The 19,781-nt window shown below is 35.4% G+C and overlaps 1 protein-coding gene and 1 long non-coding RNA gene across 4 annotated transcripts; one reads left to right on the top strand and one right to left on the bottom strand.

Moving 5' to 3' along the window:
- Positions 6,128–9,103, top strand: LOC107631723 (glutelin type-A 2). The gene is made up of 4 exons (XM_016335262.2): positions 6,128–6,290; positions 6,766–6,960; positions 7,938–8,670; positions 8,760–9,103. The coding sequence occupies exons 2-4, from the start codon at positions 6,774–6,776 to the stop codon at positions 8,911–8,913; spliced, it is 1,074 nt and encodes a 357-aa protein (XP_016190748.1). The 5' UTR covers positions 6,128–6,290; positions 6,766–6,773; the 3' UTR covers positions 8,914–9,103.
- On the bottom strand, positions 10,358–17,056 carry LOC107631724. 3 transcript variants are annotated; one of them, XR_001618615.2, is made up of 4 exons: positions 16,526–17,052; positions 16,359–16,426; positions 16,077–16,275; positions 10,358–10,651 (listed from the first exon to the last, which is right to left on the bottom strand). It is a non-coding gene; the product is annotated as an uncharacterized LOC107631724 (long non-coding RNA). The 3 variants fall into 3 exon arrangements; XR_002359939.1 differs by lacking the exon at positions 10,358–10,651 and adding an exon at positions 10,670–11,368 and having other exon boundaries at positions 16,526–17,056; XR_002359938.1 differs by lacking the exon at positions 10,358–10,651 and adding an exon at positions 11,934–12,007 and having other exon boundaries at positions 16,526–17,055.

Raw genomic sequence — 19,781 nt, 5'->3', positions numbered from 1 at the left:
TTTTAATTTTTGTTTTAATGAAAATATTAAAGAAGTAGAAAGATTCCTTGTGATTCCACAATTCAACTCTTCATTAATATTGTAACTACACACCGACAGTCACAAAGTTAAAATTACCTAACTCCATCTATTTTATTACGGTTTAATTATACAATAAATAGAACATTGTTAACAACTTAACATCCCAAACTTTCCCAACATCACTAGTCCACTTATGAAAACTAACACGTGTCTTTTAAAATAATCACAAATTAAATCTGTATAAAATCTGTACCGTATAATGACCTGAAATTATATTAAGAATGAATGATAGTGTGTGGTGATATATAATTCTTAGTCAAAAAACATCATAACTCAATCATCTACACAAAATAATATGACAAAAGTTAAACACATGAATGAATATGTGTAAATCAAAATTAGTCACAAAATTTAGCTATGGATATAAAATATATATTAAAATATAAATATAAAAAATATATATATTAAAAAAAATTATAAAATAAAAATAAAAAACAAGAGGCAGAGAGCATTTAAAAGGGTGAGAGGGAAGTAGAATTGAAGTGAAAACTGGAAAGCATTAAGATTAGAGGAAGGGTGTTCAATGGAGAGGCCTTCGAATTTATCCTCGTCCAGAAATCGAAGGTGGTGGGCAATAGTTTTGAGAGATCGGAGGGTGCAGGTTTGAAGAGGCAGCGCTGTGACATGTTATGGGAAGGGAGAGGTGGCGCTTGTAGTGGTTGTTGGCTTTCAACAGACGGCAACGGTGGGGGTAGTTGAAAGGAAGAGGAAGAAGAATGGGAAGAAGAAGGAGGGGCGCACTGAGGGCAGTGGCGGCCAAAGGTTGATGGCAGTAGGTTCCCGCACCGCACCGTCACTTCCTTCCTCCTTTTTCTGTTCTTCCTTTTTTTTTTTAAGAATATGAACGTCATTTTTTTTATTTTTTTTTTAATTTTTAGTTGTTGTTGATTTTGGATCTGAAGTTGCAGTGATTATTGTTGAATTGTTGTTAAATCTAAAATTTCTGTTAATTTATTTTGTGGATATTGCTGCTGTTGTTGATTCATTTTGATTTTGGTGTTGCTAAAAGTGTGTTGCTGTTGCTGAACTTGGTTGTTGCTGTTGCTTGATTTGTTTGGTCCAGATCCTCAGAGTGATCCCTCAAATTCACAACTTTTACCATTTTAGTCCCTCAAATTCAAAATTATCAGTACTGGTCCCGAGATTTAGTTTGGGCACCATATTAGTCTCTAAACCATTTCTAATACTGAATTAGCGAGTTAAGTGCTGAATTGGCTCTAAGTTGCCATACTGGATGTATGGCTAAACAACGTCGTTTCGTTTTAGCATTTAAACAAGGCAAAAATGAGAAAAAGAAGAAGAGTTTATATGATGTGTAAATTATTATATCTCCTTTCATTCTCCAAAACGACCATTTTTTTTTGCCTTATTTAAGTGCTAAAAAGAAAAGACGCTATTTAACCATGTGTCTAGCGTGGTAGGTTAGAGCTAGTTCAACATTTCATTTGTTGATTCAATATTGAAAAGCGTTTAGGGACCAATATGGTGCCTGGAATTGGATCTCGAGGATCAGCATAGTGTATTTTGAATATGAGGGACTAAAATGGTGAAAGTCGTGAATCTAAGGGACCACTATGGAAATTAAGTCAATTTGTTTGTTAACTTGAACGAAAACTTGTTGTTAATGAAGTTTGAGGAGAGAGAAAATGGGGGTTGGTGTAGAGAGAGAAAGGTGGGTGAGGAAAGAAGCTTGGGTTGGGAGTTTGAGTTTATTGGGTTGTTGGGGAGAGAACAAAGTTTGGATCTTTGGTTGGAGGAAGAAATGGGTTGGGAGGATGATGGAGAAAGAGAGGGATAATGAAGCCGCTGCAAATGGTTTTTATAAGGGTAAATTTATTTTTTAGAGTGAAAAGGATGATTTTAAAGCGTTTTTAAACGTTAAGGATGATTTTTGTATTTTTCGTTCGTACTATTTTTTTCTTTCTTTTTTGTCTATATTTTGATGTTTTCTCACCTCATCTATTAGCTTATTCACTACTTATTCTCACGAAAAAACCATATATTTTTCCGTCACCTTCCGATGATTTACCATCTCTTCACACTTTGTCACTTTTCAACCATTTTTTGACAGTTCGTCATCTTTTCAGCAGTTTTTCAGCAGTTGACCACCCTTGTGGCAGTTCTGTCTGCGCTTCCTTCCAACAGTTCCGTCTATATTTTCTTATGGCAGTTCCGTCTACACTTTTTGTGGCAGTTTTGTCTGCGCTTCCTAGTGGCAGTTTTGTCTGCATTTTCTTTTGACAGTTATATCTGCACCCGTGCTATTAGTTTAGGAGACCATTTCGATAAAGACACTAAAAATGTCTTTATTTAAAGACGTTTACATGTATCATGATATTATTGGACATCTTTATTAAACCGGTTAATAATTTATTTTTTAATAAACCAGACCAAAATTAGTTTATTATAGCAACAATAATAAACCCAATTATTCGCACTATAATTTTTAGACCCGAGTTGATTCGATCGATTTACACAATCTAAACTGAATCATGTTTAAATTTGTAAAAAGATAAATATATCCCTGATTTTTGTTTAAAAAAAAAAAGAACAAAAAAAAATGATTTAGTGAGTTATGTAAATTGGTTTATTCGACCGAATCTAATAACAATTGGGTTTATTGTTATTGTTATAAAAAAATCAGTTTTATTGTAGTTTGTTAAGAAATTTAAAAATAACCAATTCATTAATATATCTAATAATAATGCGACAGATAAATGTCTTTACAAAAAGACGTTTTATTCGTCTTTATGGGAGCATCCTCTATTAGTTTAGGTATTTTTTCGTTATTTTAAATAAATTTCAAACTCAAGTGACTATATTAGAATATATTAAGATCAATTAGTTTTTATTAGAATTATTTAACATATCTGAATATTTATTATAGGATAATATTATATCTTTATGAAGGTTGTAGAAGGTTTAGAGAATGGCGGTTGAATCTAGGACCTTCTTTTACTTTAATAAAATATGGCTTAACTTATAAACTTTCACTTGGATTCTGTTCGGACTCAGCAGTGAAAAATTTATGAGATAATTTATTTTTATCTCATAAATATAAGAAAATAGAACAGAGAAGGGAAAGGAGAAGCTGACACCATCATGTATCTTGGTTCAGTTGCATTGTGCAATGCAACCTACATGCAGTTCCACCACAACAGTGGTGGGATTTCCAGTATAGTTAAAGTATTATATACACCAATTCTATAGGATTCACACAATCCTTCTACTCTCAAATTCTAACCTAACTTGATTTGGTTATGCTAATACCTAATCCTTTACTCTTATTGCTTACCCAACTAAGAAAGGGGTACCTCATAGGTATAAGATACAAGACACAAAACCAATCTAAAGAAATCTGAAATCACTCTAGGCTTTTCTCTCAAGTGTTTCACTCAGCCTGTTAACACTCTTTGACTTTTACTTGAGCTATCTCTTTATGCCTTTTCACACTCAAAATTACAGAAAGATATACATAGAAAATGAAATTACAATCTGTAAAACATGAAGGAGATTGATGCTTCAACAGTCTCTGTTGCTTTGTGATGAACAAGATTTGCTTAATTCTGATTTAGTTCCTCATTCTGGCGGAATGCTTATTTGAAAGAAAGCACTGTCCAAGTTGATGAACTCTCTCAGATAGGAGTGTGCATGGCCCGGCCCGGCCCAGTCCCGAACACTTTAGGGGGCTAATTTGGTGTGATTTCATCGGGTTTAGGGTCAGGTATGGGTCTCAAAAATAGACCCGGTCATTATTTCGGGTCGGATCCGGGCCATAACTCGGGTCACCCGAAATCGGCCCGGTGGCCCGGTCATCATACATAATTAATATTTTGTGTTATTAGTCATTATATATAAGACTATAAGTTAATATTTTATGTTTAAAATGCATAAGACTTTAGACTAATGCATAATCTTGTGTTATTTGTATTGATTTAAATATTTGGTGTTATTAGGCAATATTAGTATTGATTATGGTTATGCTTTAATTTTAGAAAAGAGTTGGTTCTTATTATATTTTTCTAAGTGAATTTTACCATGTCAAATAATGATTGGAGTCTTGGAAATTTAGATATTTTTACATGCTAACTTACAAGAAGGTATCAAGGTAATATAATGTTAATGGCCCGGTTTTCACCCGGTATAATCATGGCCCGAAAGTGTATAGGTTTCATCAGGTCTAGGGTCGGGTTCGGGTCTAACAAATAGGCCCGGTATATATTTCGGGTCGGGTCTGGATCACATCAAACCCTATTTCACCCGGCCCATGCACACCCCTACTCTCAGAGAAGACTTGTCAGAACATGAACTTCAAACCCTGGTTCTCTCTCCTTACCTCAATATGAACAAAGATTTTCTTTTTTATATCTCCTTACATGTTGCTGAGTTGCTCTCATCCAGGTCAACTCCTCGAGCTGTGTGCTTTCCAGAGGTGACATTTCACTTTCTTCCATTAACCCCAAATCAGAAATTTCAAATATGATTTTCTTGTTTGACCGAAGTTAACTGAGCAGCAAAAATGGTGGTTCAGTGATGAGCCTCAAATCCATACCATTAAGAATGTGCTTTGACTCCAAGTAACTTTGTGAACCATTGATTTACAGTAGCATAGATCAAAAATACCTTTTGCCATTTATCCAAAAATAGTGTCGTAGAGAGTTGGAGATGGAGTGAAGAAAATAAATTGTATGCAAATGGAAATGAATCACCTTTTATCTTTTGACTTAGCTTAACATGGTTTGATTTTGGTGATTAGACATTTGCTTTTTGCTTAACCTTTCTCTTTCTTTCTTCTTTGATGAAATGGGCAAGAAGAAGCTCTCTCTCTATCTCTGTGATTCTGATCGCAAATGAAAAAGGTGAACATTGCTTTGGAGGCAACACCTTGAAGAGATCAGCTTGAGAGGAATGTCTTGGACTTGGATCATATTCACTTACCATTCAATCCATTTGCTTTCTGTTCATCATCTTCGGGCCGTTAGTGTCTTGTAGCTCACCAATTTTGATTTTATTTTTCATTCATTTGGGCTGCTGCTTTGTTTTTTTCTTTGGCCTGCAACACTTAATCAAATTCAATTAAAAATTAATTAGGTGTTTAACCCATTAAAAATAATATTTGTCATTATTAAATTAATTTAATTAATTTCTTAACTCAACACTTTCCTTTCTCCTACCTTTTATAACAATGTTGATTTGTTTTTTGGATAGTTATATAAATTTTAAAATTTATGTAATAGCTAGCTGCTAGCTATAGATTATATTGTTTTGTTTTTATCTTGTGGCTGTTATGCGTGCAAAGCATGGCTTGTTAATAGTACCTAATAAACTATAGTATCTGACTCTATTTTAGACATTTGAATAGGGTTATCTGTCGGATACATCTAATTCATTTTATTTTATTATATTTTATATGCATTATTGCTATGATGATATATCATATATCTAACATAGACCGTCAATTTTTATTTAAAAATTTAATAATGCCACTTTGAGAATAATAATATATTTAAATAAGAGTAAAGTATCGTTTTTATCTCCAACGTTTAGGGTAAATCTTATTTGTGTTTCTAACGTTTAAATCGTCTTATTTGTATCCCTAACATTTATAAAAGTGATTCAATGTTATCCTGCCATCAATTACACATTATGAGTGATTTAGTTTGAGTTTTAAAAATCTCTTTTTGAAATTAGAATACAAATGTCTAGGATAGAATCGATGATCTATCTTCTCTAAAAAATAACTCATCAAATGTTGAAACTAATTCCTACAACATTTACATAATTTACTTTTCTAGAGACATAATTGAATCTAAACACAAATAGTGGGTATAATATTAAATCGAACACATCCAAGTGAGACCTAATTGAGAATGAATACATCCAAGTGAAAATAATTGAAAAATATAATCTGATTTGTTAATATAATTGATAGTAGGATAACATTGAATTACTTTTATAAACGTTAAAGATACAAATAGGACGATTTAAACATTAGAGACACAAATAAAACTTAACCCAAATGTTGGGGACAAAAACAATACTTTCCTCTTTAAACAAATTGTCGGTCTCACATACATGCCCTTCACTCGGAACTCTATAAATGTCAATGATGTCTCTTGAGTTTGCGTGGCTTCTTAATTAGAAGAAAAGATTTGGGACAACCTAGGCTTATACTCTTCTTCCTTCCATATTACATTGCAGAAGTACAGGTACATGTTTCTCTTCTCTTATAATTTTAATGTCTTTAATAATAGAAAGAAACTTGTGGTATATGTTAATTTTTTTTTTAAATATTTTTCTTGTTACAATAGAAATCCAATTCCTTCACCCTTACCCATTTTATATTTTGTTGATGGATTATTAACTAAAAGGATAGTTTTCTAAAATGGAACTGTTTTGTGTTTTATTTTACAACATATACATGTGTATTTATTTTTCTCTTTAATTTTACGTTTTCAAATGTGAGATATAGAGGCTTTTTTTTTTTAATTATTTCTTGGTCTTTGTATTTAATCTCTATTTTGATAAGTAAGAAAATATTTTAATATCCGAGTAAAAATTATATTAAAGGATGATACACTGATTAAGGTGCAAAGAGTTAACTTTTTTTTCTTTTTTAATATCCGAGTAAAAATTATATTAAAAGATGATAGAATGATTAATATGAAATTATTGGTCCCAAAGAAAAAGAAATGGAGTTGGAGTTGACACCAAAGAGAGCAGAAACAGTGTTTGAAGGAGATGGAGGAGGGTACTACGCTTGGTCAAGTCCTATGTTGTCTAAGTTCAATTTGGGTGGTGGTCGCCTTCACCTTAAGCCTTGGGGCTTCGCTCTTCCTCATTATGGAGATGTTTCCAAAGTTGGTTATGTCATTCAAGGTAACCTACACTCTCTATTTTCCTTTTTAGTTAAATTTAGTGCTCTATAAAATTTAACATTAGAGTAATGCTAGCCAACTATTCTTTTCCATTTAACATTAGTTAATTTTTTATAATATTTTATTTATCTTTAAATTATAGATTCTAAATCAATGCATTATTATCATCCCATAATTCTACCTGTACCAAAAAAATACTAGATTTAAATACATTTCTTAATATTAGTAAGAGAGTAAGTCTAGGATTGTACATGGATTACATAATATCCACATATTTTCCGTAATTATTTACATTCGATTCGAATTTTGTGGATATTATCCGATCTGCAAAGCCATCGGATCAGATCCAACCTGCACTATGCTACGATCAGATTGCAGATTTGATAGTGATATTCGCAGATTTGTAGATCCGCATATCGGCATGTCTCATACAATAGCATAGTTTATGATATTTTGTTTTTAATTTTTTATGTTGTCTTCAACTTAGAATAATTAAACTTAGATCTTGTGTTATTAGTTTTTTTTGTTATTCAAGAGAATTTTTATTGATAATATTTTAGGAGTAAATAGGCTTAAACAGGTGAACAAATGAATTTTCTGGACATTTTTTAGTAAAAACAATCTAACAGGACTTTAAAACACTTGCGGATCGGATCGGACCTGACCTGAAAAATGTGGATATTGTATCCGATCCAATCCGATAAGTACAGTACAGATAAGATAAAATTAAAGGCTATATCCAATCTGATCCGTATGCAGCCCTAAGTAAGGCAACAATAACTTATTCATTTTTTGCATACTCTTATGTATATATGATTATTTAAGTAGTAAATCTAAGATAAAAATTTTTCTAAATTCAAGGCATTGATAAAGTAAGAAAGTATAAATTAATTATTTTTAACCATTATTAACTCAAACTCAAATTACATGTTGAAGTTATTATTTCTTGAATTGTAAGTATGGCACATATATATGTAGGGAACAATGGTGTAGCAGGAATAGTACTCCCCAACACTAAAAAAGAAGTGGTTGTAAAACTTAAGCAAGGTGACATAATACCAGTGCCTATAGGATCTGTCTCATGGTGGTTCAACAATGGAGATTCAGATGTTATCATTGCTTATCTTGGTGAAACCTCAAAGGCTATTTTCCCTGGTCAAATCACCTACTTCTTCCTATCTGGCTTTGGAGGAATTTTAGGAGGCTTCTCTTCTGATCTCACAAGCAAATCCTATAATCTCAACAAAGATGAGACAAAAATACTCACAACAAGCCAAACTGGTGCTGTCATAATTAAATTAGAAAAAGAAAAGGCTCATGACATGCCTCATCCCCATGTAGACCTCACCAAAAAGCTGGTCCACAATATAGATGCCTCAAAACCTGATTATAGTGTGAATAAAGGTGGCTCAGTCACAACAGTAACAAGCAAAGAGTTCCCTTTTATTGGGGAAGTTGGGTTGAGTGTAATTATAGTGAAATTGGAACCTAATGCTATTAAGACTCCATCACACTCAATTAGCCCTGTGGCTCAGTTAATTTACATTGCTAGAGGAGGTGGCAAAATTGAAATTGTGGGTTTGAATGGACAAAGTGTGTTGGATACTCAAGTTGAGGCTGGTCAATTACTTCTTGTGCCACAGTTCTTTGTGGCAGCTCAAATTGCTGGTGATCAAGGAATGGAGACTTACTCTATTGTAACCACTGAAAAGTAAGTTTGAGATACTGAAACCATACCACACATTTTTCTTATTAATATTTGGTTATAGTACAATAATAATACTCTGTTATTATTTGCAGTCCCTTGTTTGAAGAGTTGGCTGGAAAGGCATCGGTGTGGGGAGCTATGTCCCCTATAATTCAAGAAGTGGCTCTTAATGTTGACTCTGAATTTCAGAAGCTTTTCATATCCAAGATTGAGGAGACAACAAATCTTATCCCCTCTGATATTTAATTCGTATTGTATGTATGAGTATGACCTACGTGTTATTTTATTTTATTTTTTATGATATCTTTGATTTGGTATGAACCCCGTGATGGATGCAAAGATTGCATGCAATTTAATTAATAATATGGGTTATTGTACCAGTGTTTGGGTTATTGTACCAGTGTTTTAATTGCCAAAAACGTGGTCTTAATTCCATTAGGAGAAAATATAAGTAGACAATAAAAATATTAAACAATGTGAATAATGGATATATCAGATGTTCATTTTATTAGGTGTATGGATGACTATTATAATATTAAGATTTAAGTGAATAATTTAGAGATGTAACATGTTTTGATTTGATTAGTGGTTGTTTATGTTGTTCAAAAAAATTATTGGTTACTTAACATTACCCATTTCATATTATTGCGTGTAATATTGAATCGAAAGGTTGAAAATATTTTCAACATTTAAATATATGAGTGATTTGATATTTATTTTATGATGAGTGTTAAGAAGTCAATAAATTTTATAACTTGTAATCATTAATTAATTATTATTAATATTTTTAATGATATTTTTTGGTGACTTAAAAGAAAAATAAACAAAAACTAAGAAAGAAAAAAAAACAAGAAACTGCTTAAGAAAGGCAGTCCCGCTGAATACTACTCTCAAACTCCTTCCAAGGCAATGGAAGCTCCACTTGGGGAGAAATAGTCCTCATTGCAGTCTTTGCCATGATGTCTGCTACTGTATTTGCATCTCTCAAGATCAATCGAAGATCAGCACGCCATTTCCAAGACATGATATCTCGGATTTTTAACACCAAAGGATCAGTAAACCCAGAGCAATCTTGTAAATTATTGACAATAGTAAAAGCCTCCACACAGTCTGTCTCACATATAATGTCTCTTTGTCCCGAGTCCCATGCTAAAAGAAAGCCTCTCCAAATAGCAAACAACTCTCCTTGCAAAATGCTACGACTCTCAATTGTTTCCAGACAGCCTCGTTGCCACCTTCCCTTCCAATCTCTGCTAACACAAGCAAAACCAACTCGAGCACCACCACTAATGGTTGAGGGGATAGATAGTCGTTGCAACTCAAATATTTTTAATGATATGAGATTATATTTAATAGTATAGAATTATTCATTTTTTTAGTTAGTTAAATATTGATCAAATTTTAATAAAAATATCGGTCTCTTAAATTTTCTCTTATTTTATTTAAATAAGATCTTAGGTTGCAATAACGTGAAAAGACTAAAAACACTATTAAAAAGAAAACATACATCTTGTGGAATTCAAGGGAAAAGAGAACATAATACGAAACTGAAAATTAGGATTATCAGGATCTGTCATTGACTCGAAATTTAGTCTGAATTAAAAGTATATTTTATTGAGTTTGATTATTTTATTTTTGTTCGATTTTATTTTTCAGTCAGATTTCGATTATATTTCGTGTCATCGGATTTAATTAAATCTACCCAACTCATAAACACTCCTACAACGGTCAGGAATAACAAAAATTCATTGTGAGTAGTCCTTAATTGTCAAATGCCTGTAAAAGTAAATTCAATTCAATCCAGATGAAATTGCATGCCTATATAAAAATTGCAGAACTAACAATTTATTCAATTCAAGAACATCTTACTTCAAGAACATGTTCTATTATATTGTTCTAATCAATTTTGTTGTCTTGGTTTTCCGAGCACCGCTTTCACCAGTGAACAAGCTAGATTATTGGCCTTGGCTTTCTTTCATCATTGCTGTAAATCATGACTAGCAGATAGTCACTATTGCAGTTTAACATAGCTGACAAAATATCAAATTTAATTATGAACACACCAATTATAAATAGGAGTGTCAAAAATTTTCAGGATGTGAGAATTTTGGCGGAAACCGTCTTGAATGAGGCTTTAATGATGGAGAAATTTTTTCGTGAAAATGGGGATGGGGAGCGAAATTTTCTCGAGACAGGCGGGGAGTCGAGCGAGAATCTCGCCCCATCTTCGATAATTTTTCGAATTTTTTAACTTACTTAATAATCCTTACTTTATTTTTAATATAGGAGTTTTTTTAGTAATTTCACTCATTGAAAAATCCTAACCCTATTGTTTAAGATTTTATTTTATGGACTATAATTTGCTATATTATATTTCTAGACTTATAATCTTGGATAAGATATGTTTGTGTGTTTGTAATAATATTTTGTAGTTTGTTTTTTTTGTTTTTATATTTTTTATTATAATTTTCATATGGATGTTAACACATAAGGAGAGGAAGAATGAGGTTCCGCAAAAAATACAGGAAACACTGAGAATGGAGATGAGAACAATTATTTTCTCATGGCAAAAAACGGAACGGAGACGAAGATTAATTCTAGGGCCAGGATGGGAAGCAAGGAGACATCTTCCGCCCCCACCCTGCCTCATTAACATCTCTAGTTGCAAACGAGATTCTCTCATACTACTCCATTTATACGTCTGCAATGACAAATAAATCAGGCAAAATCTTGGATAAGATATGTTTGTGTGTTTGTAATAATTGAGATTTTTTCAAAAGGAATACAGGGGAAATAAGGCCAATATATATTAGAAGATAACTAGATATTCACACAAGCTTTGTTCAACGTCTATGATCTCACATCAAGTTGGTCTCTATGAAAATTTGAAAACAGTGCAAGACACCGCATATATGCCATTATCACCAAATATGAAAAATAAAAACAAACAAAGCAAGATGAGGTGTTTACGACTTTACATACACAGGGCAACCTAGATGGAGGATTATGAATAATGGATCTCTGTTTTTTCTGTGGAGTCCAATATGAGCCCATTATATACGGAGATTCAATATTATTGGGCTTAAAATGGATGCTAATATCAGTAATATTAAAAGGATTGGGTTTTGGACACACCAGCACCAAGGTCCATTTGAACCCTATGTTGGACTTCCAACTTCGCGGTGGATTAATCCTTGCTTGTCGGATTAGAAAATATCATGAAAAGTTTTTTGCATCATAGTTTCTCTCTTCCACCGCTTTTGCCGATTCTGAACCACCACCATGAGGGGCGGTTTTGTCCGAGGAGGACACTCTCGCTCACATGAACCACCCAGAGCTCCTGGAGAAGATAATGCGAGAGCAACCAGAAAAGTGAGGAAGGTAGGTGAAGACCAATGCTTTTCGGGAGAGTCTCTTCTCAAAGCAAGGGAGGAAGAATGGATGGTTGAAGAAGGGATATGAGGACAAGCTGGAGGTGAAGCTAGAAGATCCTTCAGTGAGATGGTAAAAGGAGGTAGAACTCCAGTAACAACGGAAACTAACAGTGGAGCTGGAAGCCTGGTAAGAAATCAGGAGGATATGATGGAGGAGGACGGAAGAGATAAAAGAGAAGAACCACAACCACAAAGCAGAAACATTCCAGAGATAAGGGTGGAGAAGGTTAATGGGATCTTCAACTTTATTTTGAATGAAGCGGCCATGAAGAACCAAAAAATCTTGCCAACATAAAGACCCCAACACAAGCCAACCCAACAAAGAACACCACAGAAACCCAAAAAGAACTCATAAGAAAAACACCCAGCAAACCAAACCCAGCCCATAATTCTGCTACACAATCTATCACCTTAGGCGATCCAAACAATATGGACACATCACAAAACCTTTTATCCCAAAGTCCGGGTACTCAAATTGAAAATACACAAGATATTGGGGAAGACATGGTCATTCCCGAGATAGCTGTTATGGAGGAGGATCAACACAACTCCATGGACTCAGAACCACCAGACCCACACTCTATAGCTTCAGAGATAATGGTGGAAGCAGCTCTTAAGTTTGAAGAAGAGGAGCGGGAAAAAATATCGGCAGAAGAGGAAATAGCTATGGCCATGCAGGAAATGGATGAGAGCGACATGCGAGTTGAAAACAACTCAATGAACACAGAGAACGGTGAAGATATGTGCCTTGAGAGGGATAAGATGCTGATGGAACAGTAGGTGTCCGGGTGTGCTTCTCTACCTATCTTTCTCTATGATCGTCCTTTCGTGGAATTGCAGAGGAGCAGTGAGTAAGGCTTTCACTCGCTCCCTTAAAGAATTTAGTAGGTTATATAAACCTGATTTCATAATACTTCAAGAAACTAGATGTAGTGGTGACAAAGCTTTGGAAGTTGTTAGGAGGATTGGGTTTGAATTTTTTCATATAGAAGAAGCCGTTGGCTTCAGTGGTGGTATCTGGATCCTTTGGAAGGACCCACATATAAATGTTAATGTCAGAGTTTCAAAAACCCAATTTGTGCACTTAGATATCACCAGCAGCAATGGGGAGACTTGGCTTCTTACCGCCGTTTATGCTAGCCCCCATGAGAGTTTAAGGAAAGAGTTTAGAGAGGATGTAGTCTGCCTTGCAAGGGGCGTGCAGAAGGAGTGGCTAGTGGTGGGAGATTTCAATGACATAGCGTGCCCTTCAGAAAAGAAAGGAGGGGGGAGTATTGATTCTAGAGCGTGCATCAGATTTAAGGAATGGATTAATGCTTGCGGCCTCATAGACCTTGGCTATGTGGGAGCCAAATATACGTGGAGAGGACCTCAATGGCAGGGGCTAGAGCGAGTTTTCAAACGGCTTGATAGGGCCTTGGGAAATACAGCTTGGAGAACTAGATTTGAGGAGGCTAGAGTTGATGTTCTTACGAGAATAAACTCTGATCACCACCCCCTCTTAATTACTTTCAAACCACAAGCACAACAACGAAAAGAGAGACCTTTCCGTTTTGAGGTTATGTGGAACCTCCATCCAGAATTCAAAGGGTATGTGGAGAGCACCTGGAAGAAACAAGAGCCGCTTGGTACTGCCTTAAGAAACCTCTCAAGAGGATTGAAGGATTGGAATAGAGATGTTTTTGGTCATATTGGAAAGAAAAAGCAGAAGCTACTCAATCGTTTAGGGGGAATTCAGAGAGCGCAAGCTAGGGGCCACAACCCTTTTCTTGAGAGGTTGGAAAGAGAGCTCACAACAGAGCTTGAAAATGATTTGGAGAAGGAGGAGCTAATGTGGCTACAGAAGTCCAGAGAGAGATGGGTAGTTGAAGGCGACCGCAATACAAAGTTCTACCATACTAAGACCATTATAAGAAGGAGAAAGAACAAAATCTTAAAGTTGCGTAACGAGAATGGGGAGTGGATGGAAGAAGAGGAGACCATTGCCCAACATGCTATTAATTTCTTTAAGATGTTGTACAAGGAAGAGGAAAACAATAAGCTAGTTCAGCTTGTTATCAATAAGTACCCCCCACTAGATGAAGACATCAGGAGGGAGATGGATGCACTTCCAACCCCAGAGGAAATTAAAGGAGCTTTCTTTAGAATTGGTTCTCTTAAAGCGCCGGGGGAGGACGGCTTCCCGGCTAGTTTTTATAAGGATAATTGGAACTGTATTAAATCTAATGTTCTCTCCATGGTGGATATCTGTTGGAAAGATCCGGCTTGCATTAGGGAGATGAATAACACGCTGATTACACTCATCCCAAAGACCCCCACACCAGAGTTTATAACCCAGTTTAGACCCATTTCCCTCTGTAACGTCAGTTATAAAGGGCTATCTAAAATAATAGTTGACAGAATCAAACCTTGGCTGGTGAGTAGAATTGCCCCACAGCAATCCAGCTTTGTTCCAGGCCGGAATATTCATGATAATATATTGATAGCCAAAGAGATAACTCATATCATGAAAAGAATGAGAGGTAAGAAAGGCTTCATGGCGATCAAATTCGACTTCGAGAAAGCCTATGATAGAGTGAGGTGGTCTTTCCTTAACCAATGTTTGGAGGAGTTTGGGGTGACAAGCAAGTTGAGAGAGATTATCATGACATGCGTGTCATCCGTCTCATACAATTTGTTGTGGAACGGAGGAAAAACAGAGATTTTCAGCCCCACAAGGGGTTTGAGGCAAGGTGACCCATTGTCACCTTATCTTTTTGTAATGGTGATGGATAAATTATCCCAGATGATAGAAGAGTATGTGGAATCTAATAACTGGAAGCCAATCACAGTTGGAAGAAAGGGACCGAAAATCTCCCACCTTCTTTTTGCAGATGATCTCTTAGTGTTTGCGGAAGCAACTGTGGAGCAAATTGCTACTATTACAGATGTGATGAAGAAATTTTGCGACGTGTCTGGGTTGAAAGTCAGTGTTTCCAAAACAGCTATAACATTTTCTAATAATGTGAAGAAAGAGGAGAGAGAGACCATAAAGGGAATCTGTCAGTTCCAGCAAAATCAAAGCTTGGGCAAGTATCTCGGAGCAATGTTTACTAATCAACGAAGAGGGAAGGAGAAGTTTAAACATGTACTACAACGAGTGCATAACAAGTTAAAGGGATGGAAAAGACAGTGTCTATCTTTAGCGGGGAGAGTAACACTTGCAAAGGCGGTGCTGAACCCTTTAGCATACTATGACATGCAACACACCAGACTCCCAAAAGGAATTTGCAGGGAGATAGAGAAAGCTATTCGAAGTTTCGTTTGGGGGGATAACCAATCTCAAAAAAAAGTTCATCACATCGGGTGGGAGACGTTGTGCCAACCAAAACAACAAGGAGGGCTAGGTTTTAGAAAGCTACATGAGATGAATGAAGCCTTTATTATGAAAACTCTATGGAGACTGTTCACGGAACAGGGAACTCTATGGACACAAGTGGTTACTCACGATAAGCAGGGAAGTTTAGATGGGCTAGAGAATATAAACATCAGTAATAAACGCTCTCCTTTTTGGAAGGAACTGCAGAGAGCCTGGGCTAGAATGAAGCAGCACTGTAAGTGGATCGTAGGTGATGGTAAAACAATTCGATTCTGGGATGACATTTGGCTATCAGGAGAGGAACCTCTTAGAGGAAACATTTTACAAGACATTCCAAGAGAGTGGGATCAGTACACAATTGGAGACTTTGTAAATATAGATAATCAATGGCAGCTCAATATTTTGGAACCTTTTCTCCCACAGAATCTAATAGAGGAAATAAGAAAGACAGAGCCGCCACAACCTCAAAAAGGAAAAGACACTATCGGGTGGAAATATACAGCAAATGGAGTTTTTTCTATTGCAACTGCATACAAGAGCCTAACTAGCTAGCAAAGTGAAAACAGCAAAATTTGGAAAGCAATATGGAAATGGAAAGGCCCAGAAAGAGTGCGTACCTTTTTGTGGCTCATGAATCATGGAAGGTTGATGACAGCAGATAGAAAAGCCAGAATGATGGGAACTTCTCCTTACTGTCATAATTGTCCCCAAGTGAAAGAATCGATCCTCCACGTGCTGCGAGACTGTCCTAGCGCATCCAGGATCTGGGCCAAATTAGTACACCCAAATGCTATTGCTCTCTTTTTCACAATGCCTCTGGAGTTATGGATACAGACGAACTTTAGCAATGACATGGGCAAAAGCTCTGAGCACAATTGGGTGGACGAATTTGTGCTAACCTGCTATTGGCTTTGGAAGTGGCGAAATGAAGAGGTTCACAATCCAAGTTTCCTCCGCCCAGTGAATCCTATTTCAATTATAAGGGAAAAAGCAAAGGAGTATAAGAGAGCTCATCAGAAAGGCACGCTTCTATCTATTGAATCAGCTCAAAATAAGAAAAATTTACATTGGATCCCACCCAAAAGAGGGTGGGTTAAATTGAATACCGATGGCACATCACAAGAAAGAACAATGAAGGCTGGGTGTGGAGGTCTTCTTCGAACCCATAATGGGGAGTGGATTGGGGGTTTTCGGGCAAATTTGGGAAGATGCCAACCAGTGCAAGCTGAGTTGTGGGGCGTCCTCCATGGACTTCACATGGCAGCAGACCTGGGAATGAGAAGAGTGGAGGTGGAAGTAGATGCAAAGGAAGTTTACGAGGCTTTGAAGGAGTATAAGACAGAAAAATTATGTCACAACAAAGTGCTAAACGAGATTCACAAAATCCTTCGTAGACCATGGGAAATTGCTTTTATTCATATTGGTAGAGAAGCCAATCAGTGTGCACATTGGCTAGCGCACAGTAGCATCAAGTACAGGGAGTCTCTTTACTTTCTGGATGTTCCCCCGATAGATTTAGTTAGTTTAATGAGAGATGATGTAAAAGGGGTTCCTTGCCCCGAAGTTAGTTTAGTTTTGTAGGTTTTTTTCTTTTTTTTGGGCCTACGGCCCCTTACACTTACCAAAAAAAAAAAAAATTTAGATTCTTAATATATAAAAGTAGGTACATAGGTCATTGCTTCTAAGTTATTTCTCTTTTTCTACTAACGCCATATCAGCATCAACGTTTACTTGGCAAAATTTTAGAATACATCACTCAAATCTTGTCAAATCAATTTTTATTTTCACATAAAAAAAAACACAAAAAACAACTAAAAAATACAATAAAAACTAACAAATTAACTTTTTTTTAAATCAATCCTTATTTCTAAAACAACAAAAACGCAAATTAACATTTACCCCAACAAAAAGCTCTCAAAACCAAAGAGCTTATTACCTTTCTCAAACCCTCACCCTCTTAGCACCTCTCCGTACCAAGATCCTATTTCCTCCATCCTCTTTCGGTCCTATCATATTTCCTTCATCCTCTTCCGGTCCCATGAGCCATTGTTTTTTCCTCAAAACAAATTGTACATCGCGATATCCATCTCCGGCGGAGCCGCATTGCATAAATTGCAGAAACCAAGGCAAACTTCATTCCTCCTCTTGCGGTCTCAGACCAACGTCACCATTCGACACCGCCAACGTAAGAAATTTGTCTCAGGTATTTTCCTTAAGATTTTCAACTTTGTCGTTTACTCTTCTCATTGTTCAGTATCATTTTCAATAACCTTATTTATTTGTTATAAATAATAACATTTTTATTGTTAACTCATTGCAAGTAGCACAAGTTTATGTATTCCTCTTTTGTAAATGGTTCTGTCCAACACTCAACCAAAATTGATGTGCATTTAAAATTATTGCTCCCTATATACTATTAATTGCAATATTTCATCATCAAATTATAAATTCTTATTTTACATGTGGAGTACTTCTTCCACAATTTACATTTACGTGTTCCTCTTTTTCAAATTGTTATTCCACATGTGCAATATTACTTCCACAATTTACTTAAAATGGATTATCATTCTTTGACCATGTTTTATTCTCTTTGTTGTAGAAGGATTTGCAGTGGTAATGACAGACCAGAAGAGTTAATACCGAAAATGGCTAGATGAAAATCAACCAATCACTATTTAGTAAAATGTTTTAAAAAAATTAAAACAAAAAACTCTTATCTATTATTATTCAATTGAAACATCAAGTACTAATTAAATGCAATAAACATACATTAAAAGTGTCATAATAATAATTATTATAAAAAATTTCAGTTACAAATATTCAAATTCTACAACTTATACATATTAAGACTCTTACTACTCTTCATTTCTTAATCTCTTATACTAATTGTCAAAAATTTCTTAAATTTAATATAATATCCACAATGAGTTTAAGCAGTCTTTCCTTTGCTAATGATGCCACATCAGCAATTCTAATGACTTGGCAAAAGATGAAAATCAACCAATCACTATTTAGTAAAATGTTTTAAAAAAATTAAAACAAAAAACTCTTATTTATTATTATTCAATTAAAACATAAAATACTAATTAAATGCAATAAACATACATTAAAAGTGTCATAATAATAATAATTATAAAAAATTTCAATTACAAATATTCAATAGAGTGAGGTGGTCTTTCCTTAACCAATGTTTGGAGGAGTTTGGGGTGACAAGCAAGTTGAGAGAGATTATCATGACATGCGTGTCATCCGTCTCATACAATTTGTTGTGGAACGGAGGAAAAACAGAGATTTTCAGCCCCACAAGGGGTTTGAGGCAAGGTGACCCATTGTCACCTTATCTTTTTGTAATGGTGATGGATAAATTATCCCAGATGATAGAAGAGTATGTGGAATCTAATAACTGGAAGCCAATCACAGTTGGAAGAAAGGGACCGAAAATCTCCCACCTTCTTTTTGCAGATGATCTCTTAGTGTTTGCGGAAGCAACTGTGGAGCAAATTGCTACTATTACAGATGTGATGAAGAAATTTTGCGACGTGTCTGGGTTGAAAGTCAGTGTTTCCAAAACAGCTATAACATTTTCTAATAATGTGAAGAAAGAGGAGAGAGAGACCATAAAGGGAATCTGTCAGTTCCAGCAAAATCAAAGCTTGGGCAAGTATCTCGGAGCAATGTTTACTAATCAACGAAGAGGGAAGGAGAAGTTTAAACATGTACTACAACGAGTGCATAACAAGTTAAAGGGATGGAAAAGACAGTGTCTATCTTTAGCGGGGAGAGTAACACTTGCAAAGGCGGTGCTGAACCCTTTAGCATATTATGACATGCAACACACCAGACTCCCAAAAGGAATTTGCAGGGAGATAGAGAAAGCTATTCGAAGTTTCGTTTGGGGGGATAACCAATCTCAAAAAAAAGTTCATAACATCGGGTGGGAGACGTTGTGCCAACCAAAACAACAAGGAGGGCTAGGTTTTAGAAAGCTACATGAGATGAATGAAGCCTTTATTATGAAAACTCTATGGAGACTGTTCACGGAACAGGGAACTCTATGGACACAAGTGGTTACTCACGATAAGCAGGGAAGTTTGGATGGGCTAGAGAATATAAACATCAGTAATAAACGCTCTCCTTTTTGGAAGGAACTGCAGAGAGCCTGGGCTAGAATGAAGCAGCACTGTAAGTGGATCGTAGGTGATGGTAAAACAATTCGATTCTGGGATGACATTTGGCTATCAGGAGAGGAACCTCTTAGAGGAAACATTTTACAAGACATTCCAAGAGAGTGGGATCAGTACACAATTGGAGACTTTGTAAAT

This window comes from Arachis ipaensis, chromosome B03, assembly GCF_000816755.2.
Source record: "Arachis ipaensis cultivar K30076 chromosome B03, Araip1.1, whole genome shotgun sequence".
NCBI lineage: Eukaryota > Viridiplantae > Streptophyta > Magnoliopsida > Fabales > Fabaceae > Arachis > Arachis ipaensis.
The sequence above is the reverse complement of the archived record's forward strand: the minus strand, read 5'-3'. Positions and strand labels throughout refer to the sequence as shown.

Coding starts and splice junctions, on each gene's coding strand:
- LOC107631723 (XM_016335262.2), top strand. CDS start 6,774: ATGGAGTTGGAGTTGACACCAAAGAGAGCAGAAACAGTGTTTGAAGGA. Junction 6,961..7,937: donor AGTTGGTTATGTCATTCAAG/GTAACCTACACT, acceptor ATATATATGTAG/GGAACAATGGTGTAGCAGGA. Junction 8,671..8,759: donor TCTATTGTAACCACTGAAAA/GTAAGTTTGAGA, acceptor TATTATTTGCAG/TCCCTTGTTTGAAGAGTTGG.